Consider the following 21,952-nt stretch of genomic DNA (forward strand, 5'->3'; position numbering starts at 1 on the left):
CAAACGTGTGTGGGCTGACCAACTTTGCAATTCATGTTTCTCTTTCATTTGCAACAGCCTCCCTCCCTCACCTGTAATCTAGATCAAGTTTCTTACAGCTTTCTTGTAACTGTTGCGGGCTCTTTTGGCTGTGTACTTTCTTCAAGAAGAAGTGAACAATCTAAGTCTGCTTCATAGTTGATGCTTAGAAACTTCTAGAGGTGATCTGCAGTGGTCTAGATTCAGGTATCTCTCCCTTTTTGGCCCATCCCCAGAGTTTAACTTTCAAGTGCTTAAATCAAGGACAGTTACTAGATGTTTGTATTCCTCCTTTGTACATTAGGAGAATTAGATACATTTAAGCTGACTTGTTCTGGCTTTATAGAAGTTCAATCATCTCTGCGCTAACATCCTTATTGTTAAAGATGACCAAGTATAATTATTCTCAAGTGAGACTCTTAGTTCCTCACTTAAGTTTTGTATTTCTGAGTGGCCAAATTTGTCTGCCTTGCCAACTTCATGGTCACTAGCTAGTAGGTTTTTCTTTGTGGAAGAGGACATAAGGGAAAGCAAATGTATTCAATACAACTGAGTTTTAGCCTCGGTGTTTTGTTTTGTTTTTTTTTTTTTTTCCCTCTGGTTACCTACAACCTTTTGCCACCATGGCACTGAAGTTAAATGCCTGTATTGGTGATCTGCTCTGTGAAGTTATTAATCAGGAAGTGATATGATCTCTTGGAAAGACTTGGGGCGGACAGCACATGCCCCTCCCATTACTGAAGATCACTTTTAGTTACTATTGCTGTCTGACTTAGTACTATCAAAATGATCTCCAAGGCCTTAGAAGCTGACTAGTGAAGGTGAATAATGGGCATGAAAAAGTACACCACTTGAAAAACATAACTTGATTAGAAACCTTGTTTCTGCCACGTGCTGTATGAGTCCCTGGGAGGATCTGTGTATTTCGTACTTATTTATTGTTCTTACTACTAATGCTTTCCTGTTTCTGTGGTGCTAAACAAGGAGAGAATTGACCTGAGGAAATGAATAGTTTCAACCTGGAGTCAACCTGAATGGCAGAGACTGTAAGACGACAGTGACACGAGCATGTTACTAAGAGCCTGGGGGTTATTTTTCTCTTTCTCATTATTTCTACAGTTATTCTAAGCAAGGCCTGTGTTTTCTATTCGCTTGGGAAAATTCAGCAGGATCCCAGGGACCTCATTTTAATTTTTTACTACTTGTAATGAATTTTTTCCTTTCTTCATTGCTTTAAATAATAATGAACTCTGTCAATGTGAGCCTCCTGAATTGACTTATTTTGACACTGAAGAAACATAGAAAGCTGTAATTGGCACTGCAAGAGAAAGTTGCATATTTGTATGCTTTCAAGGATTATAAATAATTAAGAAATGTATACTCAGCTATTCAAGTCCATATGATTATATGCTGAATACATCAGTTGATTTGTTTACTGTATAATCAGAAAGACTACAGTTTAGTGAAATCTTTCTCTGAAGAAGTGTGACTAGAATGTGCGCTACACAATTCCTGTCCTGGGATTTGAGAGGAAAGAGCTTGAGCTGACACAGACAGAGCTCCGGAGGAGGAGGTGTAGGTTTTATGAAGGTAATGTACAACCTAGGCCTGCATTTTTACCTTGAAGTTGTTCATTGAAAAAAGACTGGGAGAATGCCAAAAACATTTATGAGCTCCCTGGGTCTTTGAAAGACATACAATCAACTTCTAGGAGATGAGTAATTTTCCCTATGGTAATCTTTGCCTAGTTAATGCTCTGCTGTGTAGAGATTGAGATGTGAAACCTGCCTTGATTAATACTGAACTTTCTGGAAAGTGGTCTTCTTAAGCCTGTGTTACTTACATAGAATAGAAGATGAGTTTTCAGTAACAAAATCCGTGAAATTGTCCACGAACTGTGTTTTATCTCAGTGGGTGAGGGCATGCAACAAACTGCTGGATGATTTCAGGGCATGTAGTGACTGGCATAATGATGAAGCAGGTGGTGATTTCTGGCAAGCATTTGGAGTAATGTGCCAATAATGCTACTAATGTATACATTGACTGCCAGCTATTAACAGTTGTTAGAAGTCTTATATCTGGTCATTCTGTTACTGCTGTTTGCTGCCACTTGATGTTTTCTTTTGTTGCATTCAATTAAGTGTTTTTGAACTGCAGAGCAAGAAGTTTTGTTGCTGGAATTTTAGGTTTCTTGTCATTTAGTGTAGCACAGGTCAGCAACAGTTGGCAATAAAGAAGTTGGTCTCTCTTTTTTGAGTGACAGTCAAAAACCTCTTGAACCCAATTTGCTTGTTTTCTGTCACATAGACCATATGATGGCTGTCAAAACGGATGACAACTGTCTCCTCATGCCAGCTCTAATACTCATCTGACACCCCCACACACTTGATTTCTGCTGGTTCAGCAAGCACAAGCTTGCCTAGGTAAAGGAGAAAAATGACATGGTTAGGGAGCTGAACTATTTTTTCCAAGTTAGAGAAATGCCACAGCTGTTCAAAGAAGGGAAGGAGCAGTGAGAAGAGTGGGGTTCTTCCATCTAGCACTAGGTTGCCACGGGATTAGATTGGTGGTCTCATGAGGTCTCATCCCAAAATACTACCCTCCACTTCATTGTCTTCCCTACTGAATCAGTGAATACTTCCATTCTGTGTGAATATTGATTTCTCACATGTTAATTAAAAGTTGTTTCATATTTTTTTCAACATTCCACTTTCTCACTTTTCTTAACTGTTATAATTGGATGCATTATTATAGCTATTGTGTGGGTTTTGTGTAGAAAATCAGCTGGGGTGAATATAGGATATGAGCCAAGGTGGAGGGGGAGCGTGGGGTGTGAAAGCTTATGGTGTGGAAAGTCTAATGGATTCAAACCTCCACTTAATGACATTTCTTTACTGAATAATATTCTGAGGTTTCAGCAGCTTTTAAACAAAGATAATACCACCAGAAAATGGTAGCAAGATGGAACACCTGTGCTGTAGCTTATTAGCTTTGGAAAACTCAAGTCCAAACTTATGGCTTGTATAAAACCTGTCACTTCTATCTAGTGGTAGTATAGAGTGATGATTCCGTAATTCAGGAGCTATTAAAGAAAGTGGCTTAAGTTTTAGAACATCTCTTCCTGTTTTCATCAAACAGTGATTGTGTATTCCAGGACAGTAGTAAAATTAAATACAAATCAAAGTCTAATAACTTGAAGATGAGTGTTTTCCTTTACGCTGTTTCACATTCTTCTGAAACTTGGATTTATTTTTTTTTTAATCTTTGTCTGGTTAGCCTTAGGAGCTTTTAGAAACAGAGTGGTTAGGTTTCAGCAAGGGAAGGGCAAAACGTTGTCTTGACTTTATCTATCTATTTATTAATACAAAAATCTAGCCTGTTTACTGTCAGCATGATAGAGATTTGTAATCCTTAGTCTGAAATCAAAGCTTTAGGACCCCACACTATCTACGACATAAATCTTTAAATACTTCTGAACTTCTCACATAATTAACAGGTTGAAGAAGTTGGAAAAGGCAAGTCACTTCTGTAAGCCAGGAAAACTTTCTGATTTTTCTTTTTTTCCCTCAATTTGAGTAATGATCTGTAAAACTAGATGGAAGGTAGAGATTAGGCTATACAAGTTATCCAGGCTGTGTTTTTCTGAGTTACTCTTGGTTTAGGAGTGAACACTGACTGCAGTTTTTAAAAAAACGCATGAAATTTACTGGCGATAGTACAGATAAGATGCATCAAAACTCTAAGCAAGAATGTCCAGAAAAACAAAGAGTGACTTTCACTCTTTGGTTTTCCACAATTAAAGTAGGTGCTAAACTTTTCTATCCTACTAGGTTTATGGGGTAAAGAGTATTTATCAGTTTCAATTAACAGACATGCTACTCAGAATATCATTACACTATGTATAATTTTCATTTGAAATTGTAGACAATAATTAATATAGGAGTATTTGCAGTTGGTGTAACGATACTGTCTAGAGGGTTAACTAAAAAGACAAATGTCGAAAACTTAACTTTTAAAGAAAATAAATATTTTATACTTTTTATTCTAACTAGGTGTTGCATGACCATGGAGGTAATACTCAAAACAGTAAATCCTTTTTCCAGTTAAGCATCTGAGGTGCATAGGCTCCTCATGTATGCCAGGCTGTATGTAGTTTGATATGCATTTGATTTGCCATTTCTGCCTAGGAAGGAAATGTGTGTGTCTCAATGGAACTTGCTATGAGGCTTTGAGTGCAAGCATTTCTGAAGCTGTGTGATGTATTAGGGAAACTGCTTCATCTAAGAAACAGCTTTCTTCTGTGTGATTTTATTACTGTTATGTTCTAGATCTGGTCACAAATTACCTGGAAATGGTTATGCTGGCATTAGACAGAGTTGGAGGCAGCATGTGGGTTGAAGAGTGAATACAAGAGGGATGTTCTTGTATGTATGACAGTCCCTGTTCAATGTGTGTTAAGCTGACAAGAGGATAGTGTTTTGTCTCACTACTGAGTGAAAATGGAAGAGAAGTGATGACAAAAATACAGGAGACACTTCATATTTCCATACCAGGGATATCACGTTTCCTTTGTATGTATTCTAGAAAACTTTGACTGTACGACCAGACACGGACTTGCATGAGAGTATTTGAGAGCTAAAATGAAATACCACTGGTGAAAGTAAGATGTGTTAAACCTGCATATGTTCTGTGTTTAATCCTAATTGAAGAAAAGTAGTAGGGTCGCTCTCCTCAGTGACAGCTTGCCTGTAAGGGTTTAATTCACTTATACTTTCCAAATTAACTTCATTGCCTTGATTGATTAGAATCACTTTCTCTAAGGTCTTATCTGCCCAGCAGTGTCACAGTTCTAGTAACTGTAACAATTTCATTTCAAAACTCCTTATTACAGATAGTAAAGGCTGAAATCTACAGGTTGTTTTTTTCCTCAGTTTTAGTGTATGTTTGGAAGGTGCTGAAATAGCTCAAATTGTAAATTTTGAAAATGGCCATCTTTTGTATACATTATATGTAGTTAGAAAAAAAAGAGCTTGAGCGTCAGTATTGTATTCCACGTTCAGCAGATGTTGGTCTAAGTATTTAAAGTAGTAAAACTAATCTCTGCATTTGTTCTAAATAACAGTACTTTTGATTTTTCTTATGCAAGAAAGGTATTGTAATTAATCTGTTTGCTAAAGAGAAGTCACATTTCCTCAGCTTTGTCTCCTTTAGAGTTAAGAAAGCAATTCAGAGGAAGAAGTGGAAAACATTTCAAATCTCCACTGAAAGTTAGGCATTACATCTGCGTAAATCATTCTGAAAGTCATACCACTCAGTTTTCTTCTTGCAGCATGTTGGTGCATCTCTTCATGCCCACTCAAATCAGTCAGCTCATTAGCTATAGGTGATAAAATCAAATTATTATTCAGTGAAATTAAAAGCCAGTTATATGTAAGTATTTACATAAAGTTGTGTTTAATAATGCTTTAAAATAATTTGTATATAAGTGAGTTCTAAGTTCTTTGTAAATACACCACAATATGTGTAATAGGCAGACAAACAAGCTGTTCTGCATAATGGAATAGACCAATTAACAAGGTAAATGAAGGAAATGTTAATAATAGTGCTAACAGTACCCTCCTAACTTATTGGAGGTTCATATTCATCAGTTGTAGACCCAGGTAATTAATATCAAATAAAGGAGTAATCCTTTCAAAGGAAACTTCAAAATCTAAATGAGTTTTTAACTGATTATTTAAAGTTTCCTAGTAAAAGTCGATATTGAATTAAGGGGTGTTAATGCTGTGGATTTAATCAGACCTGCTGTATTGGGATGTTGTGGTGGAATAATTATTCTGCCTTAATGTGTATTATTCCCTTGCTTTTAAATGTCTTTTATTTGGTGTCTTTTGACTTTCAGTATTTTTTTAATTTGAGAAGGAACATATCTTCTTGAAAGTTTTGCTTGCATTCATGTTTTTCTACTTTTATTCTGGAAACTTGTTTCTTTCCTTTAATTCCTTCATACCTAGATTGAGCTTTCATTGTTCTTTGTCACTTAAATGCTGGCAGCATTTCTTCAGATACTGCCTAAAAGGTTGTGTTTGTTCCAGCTGCTGTTCCTTCCACCCCCTTGCATGCTGCTTCATGGATCTCTTTAGTCTGGATTGGATTGTCCTCTGGAGAGTTGTGTGCTCAGTCTGACCTATGGAATTGGTCATCTGCAGGGCACGGGGAGGATAAGCAAGGGCAAGAAAATATTCCTCATCCAGTACTCATTGTTAAGTGAAAGTGTTGAAGCATTTGTAGAGCTGCCCAAGGGTCAGATAACAAAAGGTGTCGAGGAATGTTTCCACAATGTGCTGCCCTAAAATGAGTCATAAATGTCAAACACTGATTTTTTTCAACCCAAGTTGGAAGAATGATATGGTGATAAGTGCAAATTAGAGATTCATGTGTGAATCTCTTTTTCTTTCTCCAGAGTCAACATGGTGGAGATACGTTCCACTCCTTACCTTTTCTCTTGTCTTTCCTCCCATGCTTCCAAGATTTCTGTAGTGAATATACCTGCTAAGCTGCCTTTTTTTTTTTTTTTTTGGTAGGTCCTAATATATACAGAGTAGAAGCTTAGGACACCAGTGGAAAGGGGAGATAGTCCAGGCTCTGCTCATGCAGCTGCCGGGTGGACATCACAGAATTTGGATCTTTCTTTTTCTAAGACCTCTGAACTGACAAAATCACAAAAAATCTGAAGTTTTTTATTGATGACTACCTGCTGTTAGCTGCTTAATTGTGCTGAAATCAAGCAACCTGTAAAGTGCTTGCTTTATCCCCCAGCAATCAGATGATACTAGGCATAATTGTAGGTGGTTTGACAACTTCAGTGCAAGGTAGAACTGAGAATAGAGCAAAATCTACAATTTTATATCTAGCTATCTATATTTATAAAAACTCTTCTGAATTTGTATCTTTATGTTCTGCCCTGAAAATACAATTCTCAGCTGACTGAATTGTAGGACTATGCTTTAGTGCTACAGAGGAGAGAAATTCCATTTAACTGATGAATGTGGACCAAGATCCTGTAGGTATGTCTGTCTTTCCAGTGCAATATTGTATCTGTTATTCAGGCTAGATCTGGAACTGAAAGAACTTGATGAATATATTAATTCTGAGCTCCCCTGGGCAGAAGGGTTAATTGCCAGGTGGAGTACTACAGTGTTATATTGCTTCCAGAACCCAAACTAACATCGGAAACTCAATTGCACCATTTACTGGGATTTAACTGCTTTAAAACACTATTTCTCAGCCCTGAATGGCTTTATGTAAGAATATAGAAAAAGTGGAATTGTTTAGCAAAAGTCCTTTAATTTTGCTTTCTAACATGCCTCAATCACTAAATGAGTTGATGCATTATTCAGTAATAGCTTTGATATCTGGAACCTCTCTGTTATGTTTATAGTTGGGTAATGCTTTTGTTTATCGGTAGGGATTGCTTCCACTCCAGTTTTGAGAAGTAAAAGGTAAATATATGCTTATCTTCCCTATTTTTTTTTAATGACTTGTGTAGGTAGTAGCAAAACAGCTTATTTAAGTTTTTGAAGCTCTTTTATTATTCAGCAAGGAGGAACAGCTTAGTTACTTTTTTTGGTAAACTGCATAGTGTAAGTACACATTACTGTATTTGTGATGTACAAAGCTAACATGAAAAATTGGACTAATGCTGCATTGGATTAGAAAGATTCTTCCCTATAATATAGACTTTGCATTAGGCAAAAATACTTGCTAACATGCACATGAACAAAGAAATCTCTCACAGATACCTATTTTATCTGCATAATTCTTTGTCACTTTGTATTCATTCTCTTCCTGTGGAAGATTCACAGATGGCTGACCCCAGACCAGGTCTGTTCTCTGATTTGTGTGCGTGGGCTCAGAGTGCTACTGCTGCTTTGCAGCATCAGCACTGCAGTTAGGGAACCCTCACGATGAACAGGGCACTTCCAAACTTCACTGATGTGTTTGGTTTTATATCTGTTTGACCTTCTTCTGTCTTTCATAGTTAATGAGAGAGTGAAAGGCATTTAGAGGAGGAGGGGGGCTTTAAATTTTAAGCTTGTTACTGTTAGGCATCTATGATCCCATGCATAGTGCACAAGAAAGTGTTCCTAGTTGTGTTTTGTGCATCTTAAATATTTTTATTTTTCTAAGTCACTGGTAAGACAATATTTACTCTCCTAAGAATTCTATTTGAGACAAGTGATGAATAAAGACATCTTTTTTCTTCTTCATTGAAAACCTGAAGTTATAGAGCACAAGATAATATTTACAAACCATTCCAGTTTTTCTTACCTCAGATTCAGGACTAAAACAAAACAAACATGTCTTGTCCTGCGCTGCTATTTTTTGCCACTTTACCTTTGCTAAGGACTTGAGCTGTCCTATTGCCATCTTTTCATCAAGTAATTTTTTTTATAAGTTATCTAAATTGGTTTCTTGTTGCTGGTTATTTTTGAGAACCAACAGTACTATGAACAACCTGTGATGCAAAAATACTGTATGAAACTTCTAGCTTCATAATGTTAAAATGTAATTTTAAAGGCTTCTTTGAATGCCAGGCAGTAAGCAAATATATGTGCCTTTTTGGACAATGTTGAAAAGTGATCAATGCATTAAAATAACTAAAACTCACTAATTCATTATAACTTGTTGAAGTCTTATTCTTAATTTTTTTAACCGTAAATAATGTAAAAGTTATTAAGTTCTGATTTATATGCATATATTTATACAGAGGGAATAGCGTTATCTATAAAATGCTGTAGCTTTTAGTGCAATGTTCGTTGTATTCCAGGTATGTAGCTGCTTAAGGGCTGAGACCCAGTCCTTCTGTAGGATATAAAAGCCATTGCCTTCACAAGAGTTGCAATGTTTTCAGTGTGACTCAAATAGAAAGCAGTAATAACTACTGTTAAATGAAAGGTTATTTCAGTTCTTAGAAAATTCAAAATATCTGGAATCCATGTGAAGTGCTTCATGGTTTGCAAAGTTTTTTGATGTTGATTTTGCACTAAACTTGGTGATTTGAGATTATCATCCAGGTAATTGTTAGCCTCGTTGATTCTTAGCTCTTAATGCAAGAAATGGCTTTATAAAAAAAATTATTTTTCTTGTGCTTTGCACAGTAAGTTGGTTAGCCAGATGTGTAAATTACTTCCTTTTCTAATGATCTTTTCTATTTGGTAATTTGTTCAGATAAAGTAATTCAGATAAAAAAAATATTGTTCAGCTTTGCACGTGTATTCTTGTTCGGCAGTGGGGAATTCTGTTCCTCATATTTTATGTGAGTGCACTTGAAACACTTAAGATTCCAGAGAGTGTTTTCACCTACACCTTTAGACATTATTATATAGTCTGTTTAAAACAAATACATAAAAATTGGCAGGCATATAGAAGTGTCTTACAGATTATGCTGTTTTTTTCTTCAGTAAAATAAATTAAAATGAATGAAGTCTTTCCCCTACCCTCCCTGTCCCCCCTTTTCTTCCTCCTATCTGAAGATACCTGTCTGGAGATTGGATTCCCTGGCATCTGAGAAGGTATGGTGGGGTGTTTTTTGTTTTCGAGGCAAGAAAACATTAAGACGTTACTGCAAAAAGACATCAAAGGTCTCTTAATTTGGGGAGTGTTAGTTGGCTGTCTTTATACTATATTTTTATGAACTTAATGTTGATTTTATCCCAGCTTCATATAAAAGAAAATTCCAGCACTGTGCCCACAGGTGGTTGGCCAGGAAAGAGTGTATGCAGACGTGTAGTGTGATCAGTGAGAAGCTTTTCTTTTTCAGGAAAACAGATGAAAAAACACAAAGCCCAAAATGTAATTAAATAATGTACTAATCAGTATGTAATACTTCAATATTTTGTGTGTTTCGTTAGGATGAGTTAATTTGCACTATTAATTTCCCCAAATTAATTTGCATATTATTAAGCCTACTATTTCCATATTGAATTTCAGGTGATAGATGAATTAATATTATAATCAGTGCTATGAGATCTGAACTTTCATTTAGACTGTTGGTGAAAATTGTAGAAGATGGCTTAAAAACCCAGATATCCATAGATTTTTTTGCATTGTGACGCTAGTAATTTCAGAGACCTCTTGTATTGTAGAACTCTGTTAGTAACTTTGGATGTTCTGGCAGAGAAAGAACAGAAAACTGTCAAACACCTGTGTTTTGGGGAGCTTGACTTTTTGCCACATGGGGAGGAAGGATTTATGTTTTTGTTTACGCAAATAACGGGCTTGAAATCCCCACGTGGGGTTATATTCAGGGGGCAGCTGCTGCTTTTACTTACCATAAGCAAGAATAATTGGTGCTTTGGAACTGTACTTGCCTCACAGCTTGCCCCTGGGCTGGGGAAAAGAGAAATCCCTGCCCTAAGGTCTGCTTAATTGCCTTCCTGTCAAAACACACACTTGCCTGAGAGGCTTAAATGTAACCTTTAGCTAAATTAAATAATTACCAGTAAATAATTTGCTACCCAAGTAAAGGACCACATGATAGATAAATTCATCGATATGTTTGACTATATTTTCTTGTGATATTGATGTAATAATATACTTAAGTTCACAGATCCTACTTCATATAGTTCACTGTGATTTTTAAATGGGTAAGTTTTCAAATAGTAGCGTGAAAAAAAAGGCAAGTATTACATGGAGTAATTTGACTTTAATTGTGAAATCTATTAAATGTTTCAGTGTTCTTACAGTTGGCTTCTCATTTAAAGAGGTGTTCTGAGTATTCTTTTTTTCCCCAGACTTCCATGGAGAAGGCTTAGTTGCACAGATGCTAAAAGTATTTTGTTTTGGAGTCAATCTGAGATAGTATGCAGTTTGTACTGGGCTTCCTGACTAGCTGTGTTTGCAGTAAGAAAAAGAAAAGAAATATATTTGAAATATAAGGTTGCTGGGATAATGCATTGCAGAGAAGGCTGACTCCCTCTTGGTACTGACTCCACTTCATAACATGTACACACACAGGATGCCAGCCCAGAGGACTTTCTCTTAACCCTAGTAGTGGTTTTTACCCTCCTATGCTGCAGGGCTTTGAATCATGCTACAATGCGTTTGTGTTCGCATGAAGGTGGTTCACCCCATAGCTCTCTTGTGAGCTTCAGTCTGATTGCATAGATCCTGCAAGAAAATAATTTTCAAGCTGTTAACAGTTCATGAATAATAGTTTAATTAAGCATTAACATCGTAATTTGGATAGAAGTAATAGTTTAACTTCAAACTGTAGATGGTGATGGAGGGAGAATACTGATAATCTGTGTTTCAAATTCAGTCCATTGCCTGTTTGTTGTATGTCACCTGTTTTTTTTGTTTATAATATTTCATTCTTCCATCCTCTAATCTTTTTTTTTTTAAATAGCAACAGTTAGGTATCACATCAAGATAATTTACAAATACTGAATTATAAAACCACAGTATGAAAAAAAACAAAAACCAAACCTGTTGATATATTCCTCTATGTACTCCATGATACATTTGTTTACTTGTCTTTTCTGGAGTAGCAAATAGCCTACATACTTGAAGGTCTTGGCTGAGTTTGGCAGAGACTTGTGGTCACTTGCAGATTGCCAGGGCATCGGAGATCTGCAGGAGTAACTTGTGTCACTTGGATGCTTTTCTTGACATCTTTATAGGACCTGATTTTTTTTCCATGTTGCTGCTTTATACTTTGATTATTTGGTGTGTTTGCAGTATGCCTAATTAGCCAAAATAACCAGCTGTTATGGAATGCTTACCTTCTACCTTTAGATAAAATATGTGAATATTGAGCTCTCAAAAATTGTTACTGTTCGAGTTTTCTAGAATGTCTTCTGTTTTTAGTGGTATCAGTGTTATTTAAAAAGTCACTTTGCCTTTTTCTCCTCTGCTTTTTTAACAAGACTTACAGCCAGTGTAGAGTAAAATTATATAAATTATATTGCATACATGTATTCTGTGGTTGAAGAAGTTACATCGGATTGGGCTCTGATTTTTTTGTAGGCAATCAAAGCTGGCTGTTTTGTTATTTACTGGGGTAAGCCCTGTCTTCGTCCCTTGTTGGGCTGGGATCACTGGCAAGCTGCACAGGCCTTGGGCCTGCAGGCCCGGCTGGCTGCTGCACCAGGCTTTTGTCTGGGCGGGTGCACCAGCACCATTTAGATGCTAATGGCATAGAAGTTTGCTGTTTTGTAGGAGAACTTGACTGCATCTCAGGAATGTGGCCTGTCTGGTTATATGTTAGCTTCAGCATTAAAAGGGCCTACTGTAATTCCTGCCTGCCAATCGATTAAGGCTGCAGTCTTCTGGTTTACAGCTCGGATGTGCCAAAGGAAATTGTTGGGCTTGGTGGAGAACTACACACTTCTTTGGTTCTCCCAAATCTTACCTACCAATTTGTTTGCTTTTTGCTTGCCATCTGTGATTACAGAATAAAGTGTGTTTGTGTGAAGCAATACATGGCATTAGCTCTGCTGACAAATAATTGAGACTTCGTGTTTGTTATGTGGAAGGGTAACTAAATGCTGTAGTTGCAAGAGAAGCAGGAAGAAACAATATAAACTGTGGTTTATTTCTGTATTTTTCTTGCAGAAGTGACAGTTTTCTGTTGTTAGGCTATTTTCTGGTTCAGTGCAATACGTATTCTGGTTCATGTTTTGGCGGCGGTGAATAGATGAATAATCTAGACATAACAGGAACATATTACAATCAATTTAAGTTCTACTCACGACTTCCTAACAATAATTTTCTGTATTTTGTGCAGGAAAAGATGTGTGTGTGATGCAAACGTGAACTTGAAAAGTATCCCTGGCAGTGAGATTTGTATTGGTCTATTTTATACATTAACACAGTACTCACCAGATTTTCTTCTTTGCACTCCCTACACATTCTTGTTCTAAAATAAAGCAAAAATTGTTTATTTGGCTTTCTCAAAAGAAGTGCATATTCTTTAAGCTTTTTCAAAACTGTCAGCTGATAAATTGCTTTAAGACCTCATCACAGTATTAGGTGAAACTCCTGTGGAGGGAGCACAGGGGAAGAAAATTGTAAATCTAGTACTCAGCTAGCAATTACTTTAGCAGATAAAACAGAATATATGCAAATATCTCCTGAGCACTTATGGCTTTCAGATGCTGTCTGTCTGTATCCCTAGCCAAAAAAGGACATATGATAATTAGATTTTGAAGGACCATGTGCTGTTGCTACAGAGCTAAATATTAAAATGCAAGAAAGCAGACTACCACATGGCACAATTGATTTTTATGGCAGTTCATGTTAAAATGCTCTCTTTTTATATTGCCTTTTAGGTTACCTAGGGTGAAACAAAATTACAGGCTTGGAAACTCTGGAAAAGCTCAGCATCAGCATTTGAGGTAAAAATGAACATACTGAAGTAATCTTGGGAGTGTCCTTCTCGTTAACTATATGGAACTGATTGGAGTAGAAATTTTCATCAAGATTCATTTTGCATTTAAGTTTTCAGTATTGATTAAAAAAATTTGACTTCAGCGTCTCTCTAGGTCTGGGAAAACTAATACTTTAGGTGAATATCTCATATAAATTTTGTGCTTTAGAGCTTTGAGAATATTGTAAATCTGTTTAGATATACTATGTTTTGTGTTTTAAGTTTTACAAAGTTGCTAATGTATCTATGAAGTTGTCATGAATTACTGCTGATTTTACGTGTATAGCTAAATGTGTTCTTATACAATTTGAAATTTATTAATTGCAAAATACTACTTTTATTTAAATATACATGTTCTAATTCCTAGAAATTGTTGCTGCTTTTTTATTAATTTACTGTATTGTGGCTTCAAATTGAAACTAAAAAAATCTGAATTCCGTTTTTTATGTTTAACTTAAGTGAAATGAAAGTATTTGTGTATGGAAAACACATTACATTTGAAAAAATAGTTTAAAACATACTCCTATATTTTTCATATGAAACAATTATTAATATTAATCATAGTAACCTGTTAAGTAGGATTAGGGAATTATGCTTTCCTTGCGTATTTAAGCTATCAAAAATTAGCATTTAAATCACTTTAATTTTGTGTTTCTACTACTAAAATAAAATCATGCACAAGATGGACTTTAACTGGCCAAGAGAAATGAACTATTTTAGTGTAGCACTGACACGTTTATAATATTTATAAGCAAATGAATTTCCACAATTAACCCTGGTATTGTAGTTCCCTTTTCAAATCATTTTTATACTTCAGAGGGATTTTTTGTTCTTCTTTTTAAGAGCCGAAGTTTGCAAATTATGTGATTAACCTACAAGCTGATATCATGATGTCAAAATGCAGTTTGGAAAGCATAAGCACAGAGGCTGCAGAAATTAAAACGGTAAGTTTGTGGTATGGGAGAAACAGATTTTTGTGCACCGCTTAGGTATATTCTCCTGGTTTATATTTAAAGCTCCTTCAGGACCATTAAGTGACTGCTGTGCGTGTGGATATAGAAACTTACGTTGACTTTCTTTGGAAAGAATGATGAAAATACCTACATTATGTTATCTGTGGATGGTTAGGTAAAGCAATGGCATAAAGAAAGGTGTTTGCTACGCAACACGTGCCTTGATATTTTCTGTAAAACCAGATATGATTGGAAATGTATTTTTAAAGTGGTTATTGTTTAACATTCAGTTGTGGGTTTACACTGAAATATGGTTGTGTAAATGAAATAGAGAGGAAATAGGGGGAAGAGGCAGGGGGAAGAGGCAAAGTGTTGGAATTAGAATTAAGTTTATATGTTTTAGGAGATAAAAACTTACTGAGGAAAGTAGATTGCAGGTAACTAGTTTTGGTCTTACTCTCAACAGTATGCTACAGTTTGGGTTATAGTTGAGCAAAAACAGGGGAGAGACTATCTTATTAAAGTTGTGTATATGAAAAAAAAAAGATATGTGGTTTGATGTCATAGAGAGGGCATACATGTACCTAATTTCACCTGTCCTCACCTCCCCTTGCCTTGTATTTAAATGCTGTGTTCTTCAAGTTTTATCTCTTGCCCTCTGTGTTAAGGGGGTGAAACGAGAAATCTGCATCTCAGCAGTTCTGCACCCCTGATTAATGAACTGCATAGATAGGCCGGTTGCACTGGGATTTGTATGCATCTTTTTAAAAGATGAAATAGTTTGTCCTAGTATCTGGCTGCATGTCTGTATGTGTTACAGGAGAACTGTCTCCTTTTTAAACTGTTATTCTGAATGCCTCGTATACTTGTGTCAGTAGCAATATGCTAGAAAACAGATACATTTTCATTTTCTCATTTTATTTCTGTACTGGCAAATACCTTGCAGCCCATGTATGCTATGCTGATATATCAAGGTATAATCCTATTGCTTTAGGGTCTGTTACAGTGTACAGCAGCATAAGTTTGTTGGTGTGAACTGTGTCCTGTTGGCTTTGTTGATAGAGCTGGGCTAATTGCAACAGAAAGCGTTTATTACACATTTGCCTCAAATCCAGGTTTGCACGTACCAGTGACTGAACACTTGAAGGACTTCAGGGGTTGTGCATTTATCTGAATCTGCTAAGTGTCATGTTATACTCCATTTCTCTTCTATTGTCAGAAGTTCAGTAGGAGTCTGGCAGGCATTCCAGCTGCTAACTATATCGTGTTGCATGTAGAAGTGCTTCAGAAGCAGCTCATTCAAATGTGGAGCCTCAGTGTAATTTTCATTTTCCTAGGTTCTCCAATTAAAGTTTTCTGAACAACAAAAAGCAGCCTTTGGCTCCCTTGCCTTGCTGTTAATGACCAATGTTCTGGTTGTAGTGTAAGGCTGATTTTATATCATAAAAATATAACAAATAAAATCTAGTTCAAGATGAATGTTCACAGTGAATACTGATTGTACTAGGGAAACCAGGGAAGTTGGCTTTTGGAGGTATACTTAAGCTTTGTAAGCATTTATGCATTCTGTTTGTATGTTTTGAAAGTGAATAGATCCAAATTTTTATTTTTAAAAATATTGTAGGACCACAAAAACTGTTAGTGCATCTGGTGAAGGTCTCTGAAGGATAATTGATAAGGAATGTTTTGTGCAGCTTCCCTGTATGTGTTGAAATATGTTAAAGATAACAAGCAATAACAGGGATTTCTGATTCATGCTCTTTAATTATACTGTTTGACAGTGTTTCCGTACTTAAATATCTGGGCCAAACGATGTCCTTCAGAAACCTTCAGAAACTTAGGAAAGTTTCTGATCCTGATTTAGAAACGAAATAACAGAAGAATCTCGTATGTTCACCTCCACTTGAGCAAAATAATTCTTACTGGAGAGAGCTTACAGTATAAAAAAGTCACTATAACAAACTTTTTAGTGTTAACTGAATATTTTCCATATTTTAAAATTAACATTTACATTGATCTTTGACTCTGTATTTTGTATTCTTAATATTTTACAAATTTCTTTTTATTCATCCATTACCAGGAAAGAATTTTCTGTAGATCTTTTAACAAATTCATGTTTCATGTAGCACTCAGATGTGTAATTTGTTGAAAAAAGAGTCTTAACATCGCACTCTTAAGTGTTCATGGGAGAGAATATACAAGCAGCAAGTTTCTGTTCCTATTTGTTGTATGGGTTATGGTTTATTTACTCTCAAGTAAGTGTTATTTCATCTCTTCCTATCAGAGGTTAATCTGTTTTTTCTTCCAATGCTGACAGTGTTTTTAGATAATAAATCAAAAACTTGTAGGCAAAGATGAAAACCTACGGCATCAGAAATATTTATTTTATTGTTAAGACTGTGTCAGGTAGAAATTCAGACATCAAGGCTAGAGGTCTTGAAGGCAGAGGAAATATGCTGTATTTGGCAGTAATAATTTTTTGTGAATAGGAGGGAGGTGTAGTTTTGTATGAAGTTGTTATAAATCTAACACTTAATAGGCATGCAACTTGTGGTTAAAACCCTGAAAGATGAATCCCAGTGGCTCCGGTCTCTTCCCTGTTTACTTCGGTGTTATTCTATAAATGTTCTAAACAGTCCTTGGAGCAGGGCTAGATCCAGTATGTCCTATTTCAGGTAAGCGCCCTACTTGGTTTGGCTTGTATTCCTTAGTGCAGTAAAACTGGAAGTTTTCTTGTGCACCAAAGGACTGCTTCAACTTGGGTATGGTCCTGTGACTGAAAAACCTATACTTGTGTTCCAGGATCATCCTAGCCTGGAAGAAGCTGCTTTTAAATGTTCATTCCCAACCTTGTGCCTTTTTGAAATACATTTCTTTAAAAGGTAGAACACTGGGCTAATCTTATTTGAAGTTTACAGCTCATTGTGTGTTCACGTAAACACACATGAAAGTGAGGATATCAAGTTGTGGGTTTTGCTGTTAAACTACCAAGACTTGTGGCCAAAAAATTGGACCTTTCAGTATTTATTTTCTAAGAACAGATATGGCTGGACACTATGCTGCTTTTGTCCAGTTTTTATAGCCTAGTCTAGAACCTCATGAAGCAGAACTTCTGTTTCCTGTATTTTTCCCTTTAAATTTGACTTCAGCAAGTTCTTAGTTTCTTGCTGTATCAATATCCAAATAACACAGTTGGTAAAGATAGAACATCTTTGTGGATATCTTTGTTACTTATACTGGCAGAGCAGGACTGTTTTATTTTCCTGCTTCCCTTTTAGCTAGTTTCAGGGCTCGGTTAACTTCTGTCCACAAATTCTGAACATATGTACTTATATCTCAACTGTTTCCAATTTAAAACCTGTTCTTCAAGTAGATGTGTTTTTCCCCTTCTTATTTCTAGATGGTCTTGCACTGCTTTTCTTTTATTGAAGAACTTGATATTTTTCCTTGCTATTGAAATAGAGACTTATAATGATATAATTACTTCATTATTATGGCCTATTCCCATAATAACATTGACATTGGTCTTGTCAGATCTTATATACTTCCAATACAAATAATAAAAATGAAGGCCAGAACTAGGAAACTGTTCAACACACCAGGAAGTAGCATTGGTGGTTTACGGAGGTGGACTTCTTTCTTCTTACCTGAGTAACCATACAGTGGGTGGGAATCAAAGCTGTTTCAAGTGTGCTCTACCTCATGAGAGCTTCACTCTATTATTTTGCTAATTAATAACACAGTTCATGATAGCTAAATCCTGCTTTTTGAGGGGTCAGATTATAGGGTAGTAATAGTATGATTAACTGCAGAAGAAAACACTGTTTTAAGTTACTAATGCATACATACTTCTTCCTTTGCACTTCAAAAAATTGCATGGTTTTTAATGAGAATGCTTTTTGATCTCGATGAGATGATTGTATTTTAGGGCAGGTCTTTCATGAAGCTATGTAAGAAACAAAACTAGTTTACAGTGTACAATATTTCCCAGGAGCAAGGCAATGGTTTGCAGGATCAATCTGGAGCTGCATTTAAGTATGAATCTCTGCTCCTTGCAGTGGGATAGCTATCCTGCTATCATTGTCATGGAGTAGTATGTTGAAAAGGAGATAAGCTTCTTTGTGAATATTAGATCCTAAAGATCCTAAGTTTGTTTTACTAAAAGACTTCTCAAACATATTTAATTTTTAATCTTTTAATGTTTAATTTGTTTGTTCCCGAGGTTGTATTTATGGTTTGGAAAAGAAATACAAAATAGGTGGAATAGCAAACAAAAAGGAGACATAGCTGATCCTAAATGCTGTATAAGACCAAAGTGGCTGAGCTTAGGTATGAAAATGATGGGCAAGTCACCTTAGCAAAAATTAAAAAAAAAATAAATAAAATCCTGGTCCATTCCAGCCTTGAACAATTATGACTGTTACCAGGTCTTGTTTTAAAACTGAAAAGCAAATAGAAATTGTTTCTACATGAGTTACTTTGTGGAAGTAGAGAAAAGTGCCTGAGGCCATTTCAATGAAATGTCATCAGAAAGACCTCTGCATTCTTCAAAGGATTTTTTTTCTGTTACCAAATAACATGTTATTCGTTTGAATATAAAAAAGATAAGCCAGATACATTAAAGGATAAGCTCATTTATTACCTTGAGAGGGGGAGAACTTTCCACTAGTCCCCCCCAACTCATGCGCATTAGCTGTTACTTCATACAGAAACTGCTTCTATGTTAGCAGTGCCCGGAGTTTCCAGGTGCTTTCTACCAGTAGCTGGGGAAGATTGTGTATTGCACAAGAGTCCTTGCCACCTGACTGATATAATCTGATTAATTCCATATTGATTAACATCAGTACATTTGATGTGTAAATGCTTAGGACATCAGAATGTCAAGGATGATCATCTTTTACTACATGCAACTGTAGCACATACACACATCTCCTGCTACTTGACTTATATGGCACAGAGCTGTGGAAACTTCAGTGAAGGAGCGGCCATACATGAAGCCACTGGCTCCAAAGGGAGTGAACCAAACACTCTTTTGGTCTTAATGGATTTGCAGACTGTATGAGATGACTAGTCCAGTAATTAGAACTGAACCTGCACGTTCTCGTATACAGCCTGAAATCTATAAAAACAACTTTAAAATCTCCAGGACTCTTCTTGTATTACAACTGAAATGAATAATAATGTATTTCTGAATTTACAATGTGTGTAACCTATGTTGGTTTTTTATTTGCAACCAAATAAAGCAATGTTGTATTGATCTGTTCTTTTCCATTTAGAGAATCTGAAAGACCCAGGCTGAAAACATAACTTAGGTTACAGGACTGAAAAAGTAAATGAGAAGTAATCACAAGATTTGATTGAGTTTGGAGATTCATTCAAAAGCAACTGGAAAAATCAGTTAGAGAATGCTCTAAAGAAATAAATACTTTTTTGATAGAGAGGGAAGTGCATTGATTCCTGAGCCAAAGACTAAAGTTAAGTTCACCCTGTTTTTCACTAAGCATTTCTTTCTGACTGCCTTTAAAACAGAAATAGTTCTTTATAATGGAGTGCAGCAGTGTTACTTCAACTTAACCACACTGTCCTTCAGGCTTCTCCTGCCCCTTTGGGGAAAAAAAAATAAAAATAAATTGAAACAAAGCTTTGTCTCTGACTATTTTTTGTAAAGTGGCATTACTTCTGCATAAATGTCCAAGAGGAGTAATCATATAATTCAATGTAATGCCTTCTTTTTGTCTTACAAGATATACGGGAGATGGAACCTAGACTGAATCAGTCTGATCTCATCAGAGCTTCTCATAGTTACTTAATGTTAGTTACATTAGAATACATGTACAAGTCAGTGTCTAGACATGGTCTAAATTGTAATATTTAACTTGGAAATATGAATATACAATGAAGAGCTTACACTCTGTTGTAAATAAAAGAAAACTTTGTCTTAATACAAAGAGAAATGAATACTTTTCTTCTTACTTGGACTGCTTTATTTATAGTCTTTCAAAGTAATTATTTCTCATAACCTTCAGAGGTCAGTGTTTTCTGTTACACACTTGTCTCAGAATTGCAAATATTCTTTCCTAGTACAACAGTTGCAAAAATTATTTTTCCTGTTGTACAGAATAGCAAGGACATTTCTATACAATAGGGTGTTAATTAGCTTTTTCTCATATGTTTTTAAGTATTAAATTTGAAGCTGGGGTAGTTTTAGCATCAGTCCCGTGTCTCGTCCCCCCTACTCCCCCCCCCCCCCCCCCCCCCCAAAAAAAAAAAAAGGGGGGGGGGCATAAAATGAATTCAGAATAGGATATGTATCTGCTTTGAAGGTGGGGGGGAGGAGTTCAAAAAGTTCATCAGAGTTGATGCAGTATGTATGTATTATAGTAAATAGCTCTATGGTACACCTTCATGCCTTGTCTATTCAGTCTCCCTGGGAAAGGTAGAATTGATTTATACCTTGATTTTCCTGACAGTTATCAAACATTCCTAAAAGCAAACATTCCTAAAAGCCTTCAGTGATGAAGGGTTTCCCTTTAGTAGGGGTAGTATTTTCTGGTGTGTAGTTGTGAATGGATTGTCTATTAATTAGAGTATCTTTCTGGAAACTTATGGTTAACCTGATAAGGGAGCAATTATCCATTAGTTCTTATCAGCATCATCAGCAATCATTTGTTAAATTGCCATCAGCTCTTCAACAGATTCTGGTTAGGTTAACTGTTTGAAAACAGGCTCTTTTGAAGCTTCTGTTCATTTTCCTTTGATTAAAGTAAAGTCCATGTTGCGTGCATGTATGTGTATGTAAAGTTTTGACTGGTCATAGGACTTCTTGCACAGAAAGAAAAATGGAAAATGCGGTAGACTTACTTAGTACCTATGGTATCGAAAATCTATTTATTTTCTTTCATGACGCAAAGCTAGAACAGCTTTATTTCTTTGTTAATCAATAAATTTTAAAAGGGGGGGGGGTGTCAGAACACAAATAGAACTTCATTCAGAAAGGTACAAATCCAAGTGTCTAGAACGAACTTTGACCCATGAAGTGCAGCTCCTTTTGAATTTATTTGATAAATACACATCTTTAAATGAAGAAAGTCTCCAAGTTTGAAATTGAAATGTTCTGCTGAAAATAACGAGACTTACTGCTTACTGGAAGTGAAATAAGAATAAAGTTTTATATTATTTTTTAGATTTTGTTTTGGTTTTGCTTTATATTGTGACTATCTAATATTGTTTCTCTTTCTTCTCATAGTAGGCTGTGCTGGAACAAAAATGCAATGAAAGAAACACTGGATGAATGAATGAAAAGCCCTGCTTTGCAATCCCTCAGCATGGCGGGACTGCAGCTCATGACCCCTGCTTCCTCCCCAATGGGTCCTTTTTTTGGACTACCATGGCAACAAGAAGCAATTCATGATAACATTTACACGCCAAGAAAATATCAGGTACTAGTGATAATACTTTTTTTTTTCCTGACATTAATATATTAGTAAAATTAAATCCATCAGTTCAATAGAGAAGGAACTAGAGCAGCTGGAGAAACTAGTGTTGGACACAG

The 21,952-nt window shown here is 35.9% G+C and overlaps 1 protein-coding gene across 1 annotated transcript in view; it reads left to right on the forward strand.

Annotated features, from left to right (window-relative positions):
• The window catches only part of DICER1 (dicer 1, ribonuclease III), a 69,128-nt gene that overhangs the window by 4,315 nt on the left and 42,861 nt on the right, over window positions 1-21,952 (forward strand). Inside the window, exons 2-4 of the mRNA XM_068682863.1 lie at window positions 13,350-13,415; window positions 14,291-14,391; window positions 21,647-21,839. Coding sequence (XP_068538964.1) covers window positions 21,696-21,839 — 144 coding nt within the window. The 5' untranslated portion in view covers window positions 13,350-13,415; window positions 14,291-14,391; window positions 21,647-21,695. The remainder of the gene's footprint in view (window positions 1-13,349; window positions 13,416-14,290; window positions 14,392-21,646; window positions 21,840-21,952) is intronic.

This window comes from Anas acuta, chromosome 5 (genome assembly GCF_963932015.1).
Source record: "Anas acuta chromosome 5, bAnaAcu1.1, whole genome shotgun sequence".
NCBI lineage: Eukaryota > Metazoa > Chordata > Aves > Anseriformes > Anatidae > Anas > Anas acuta.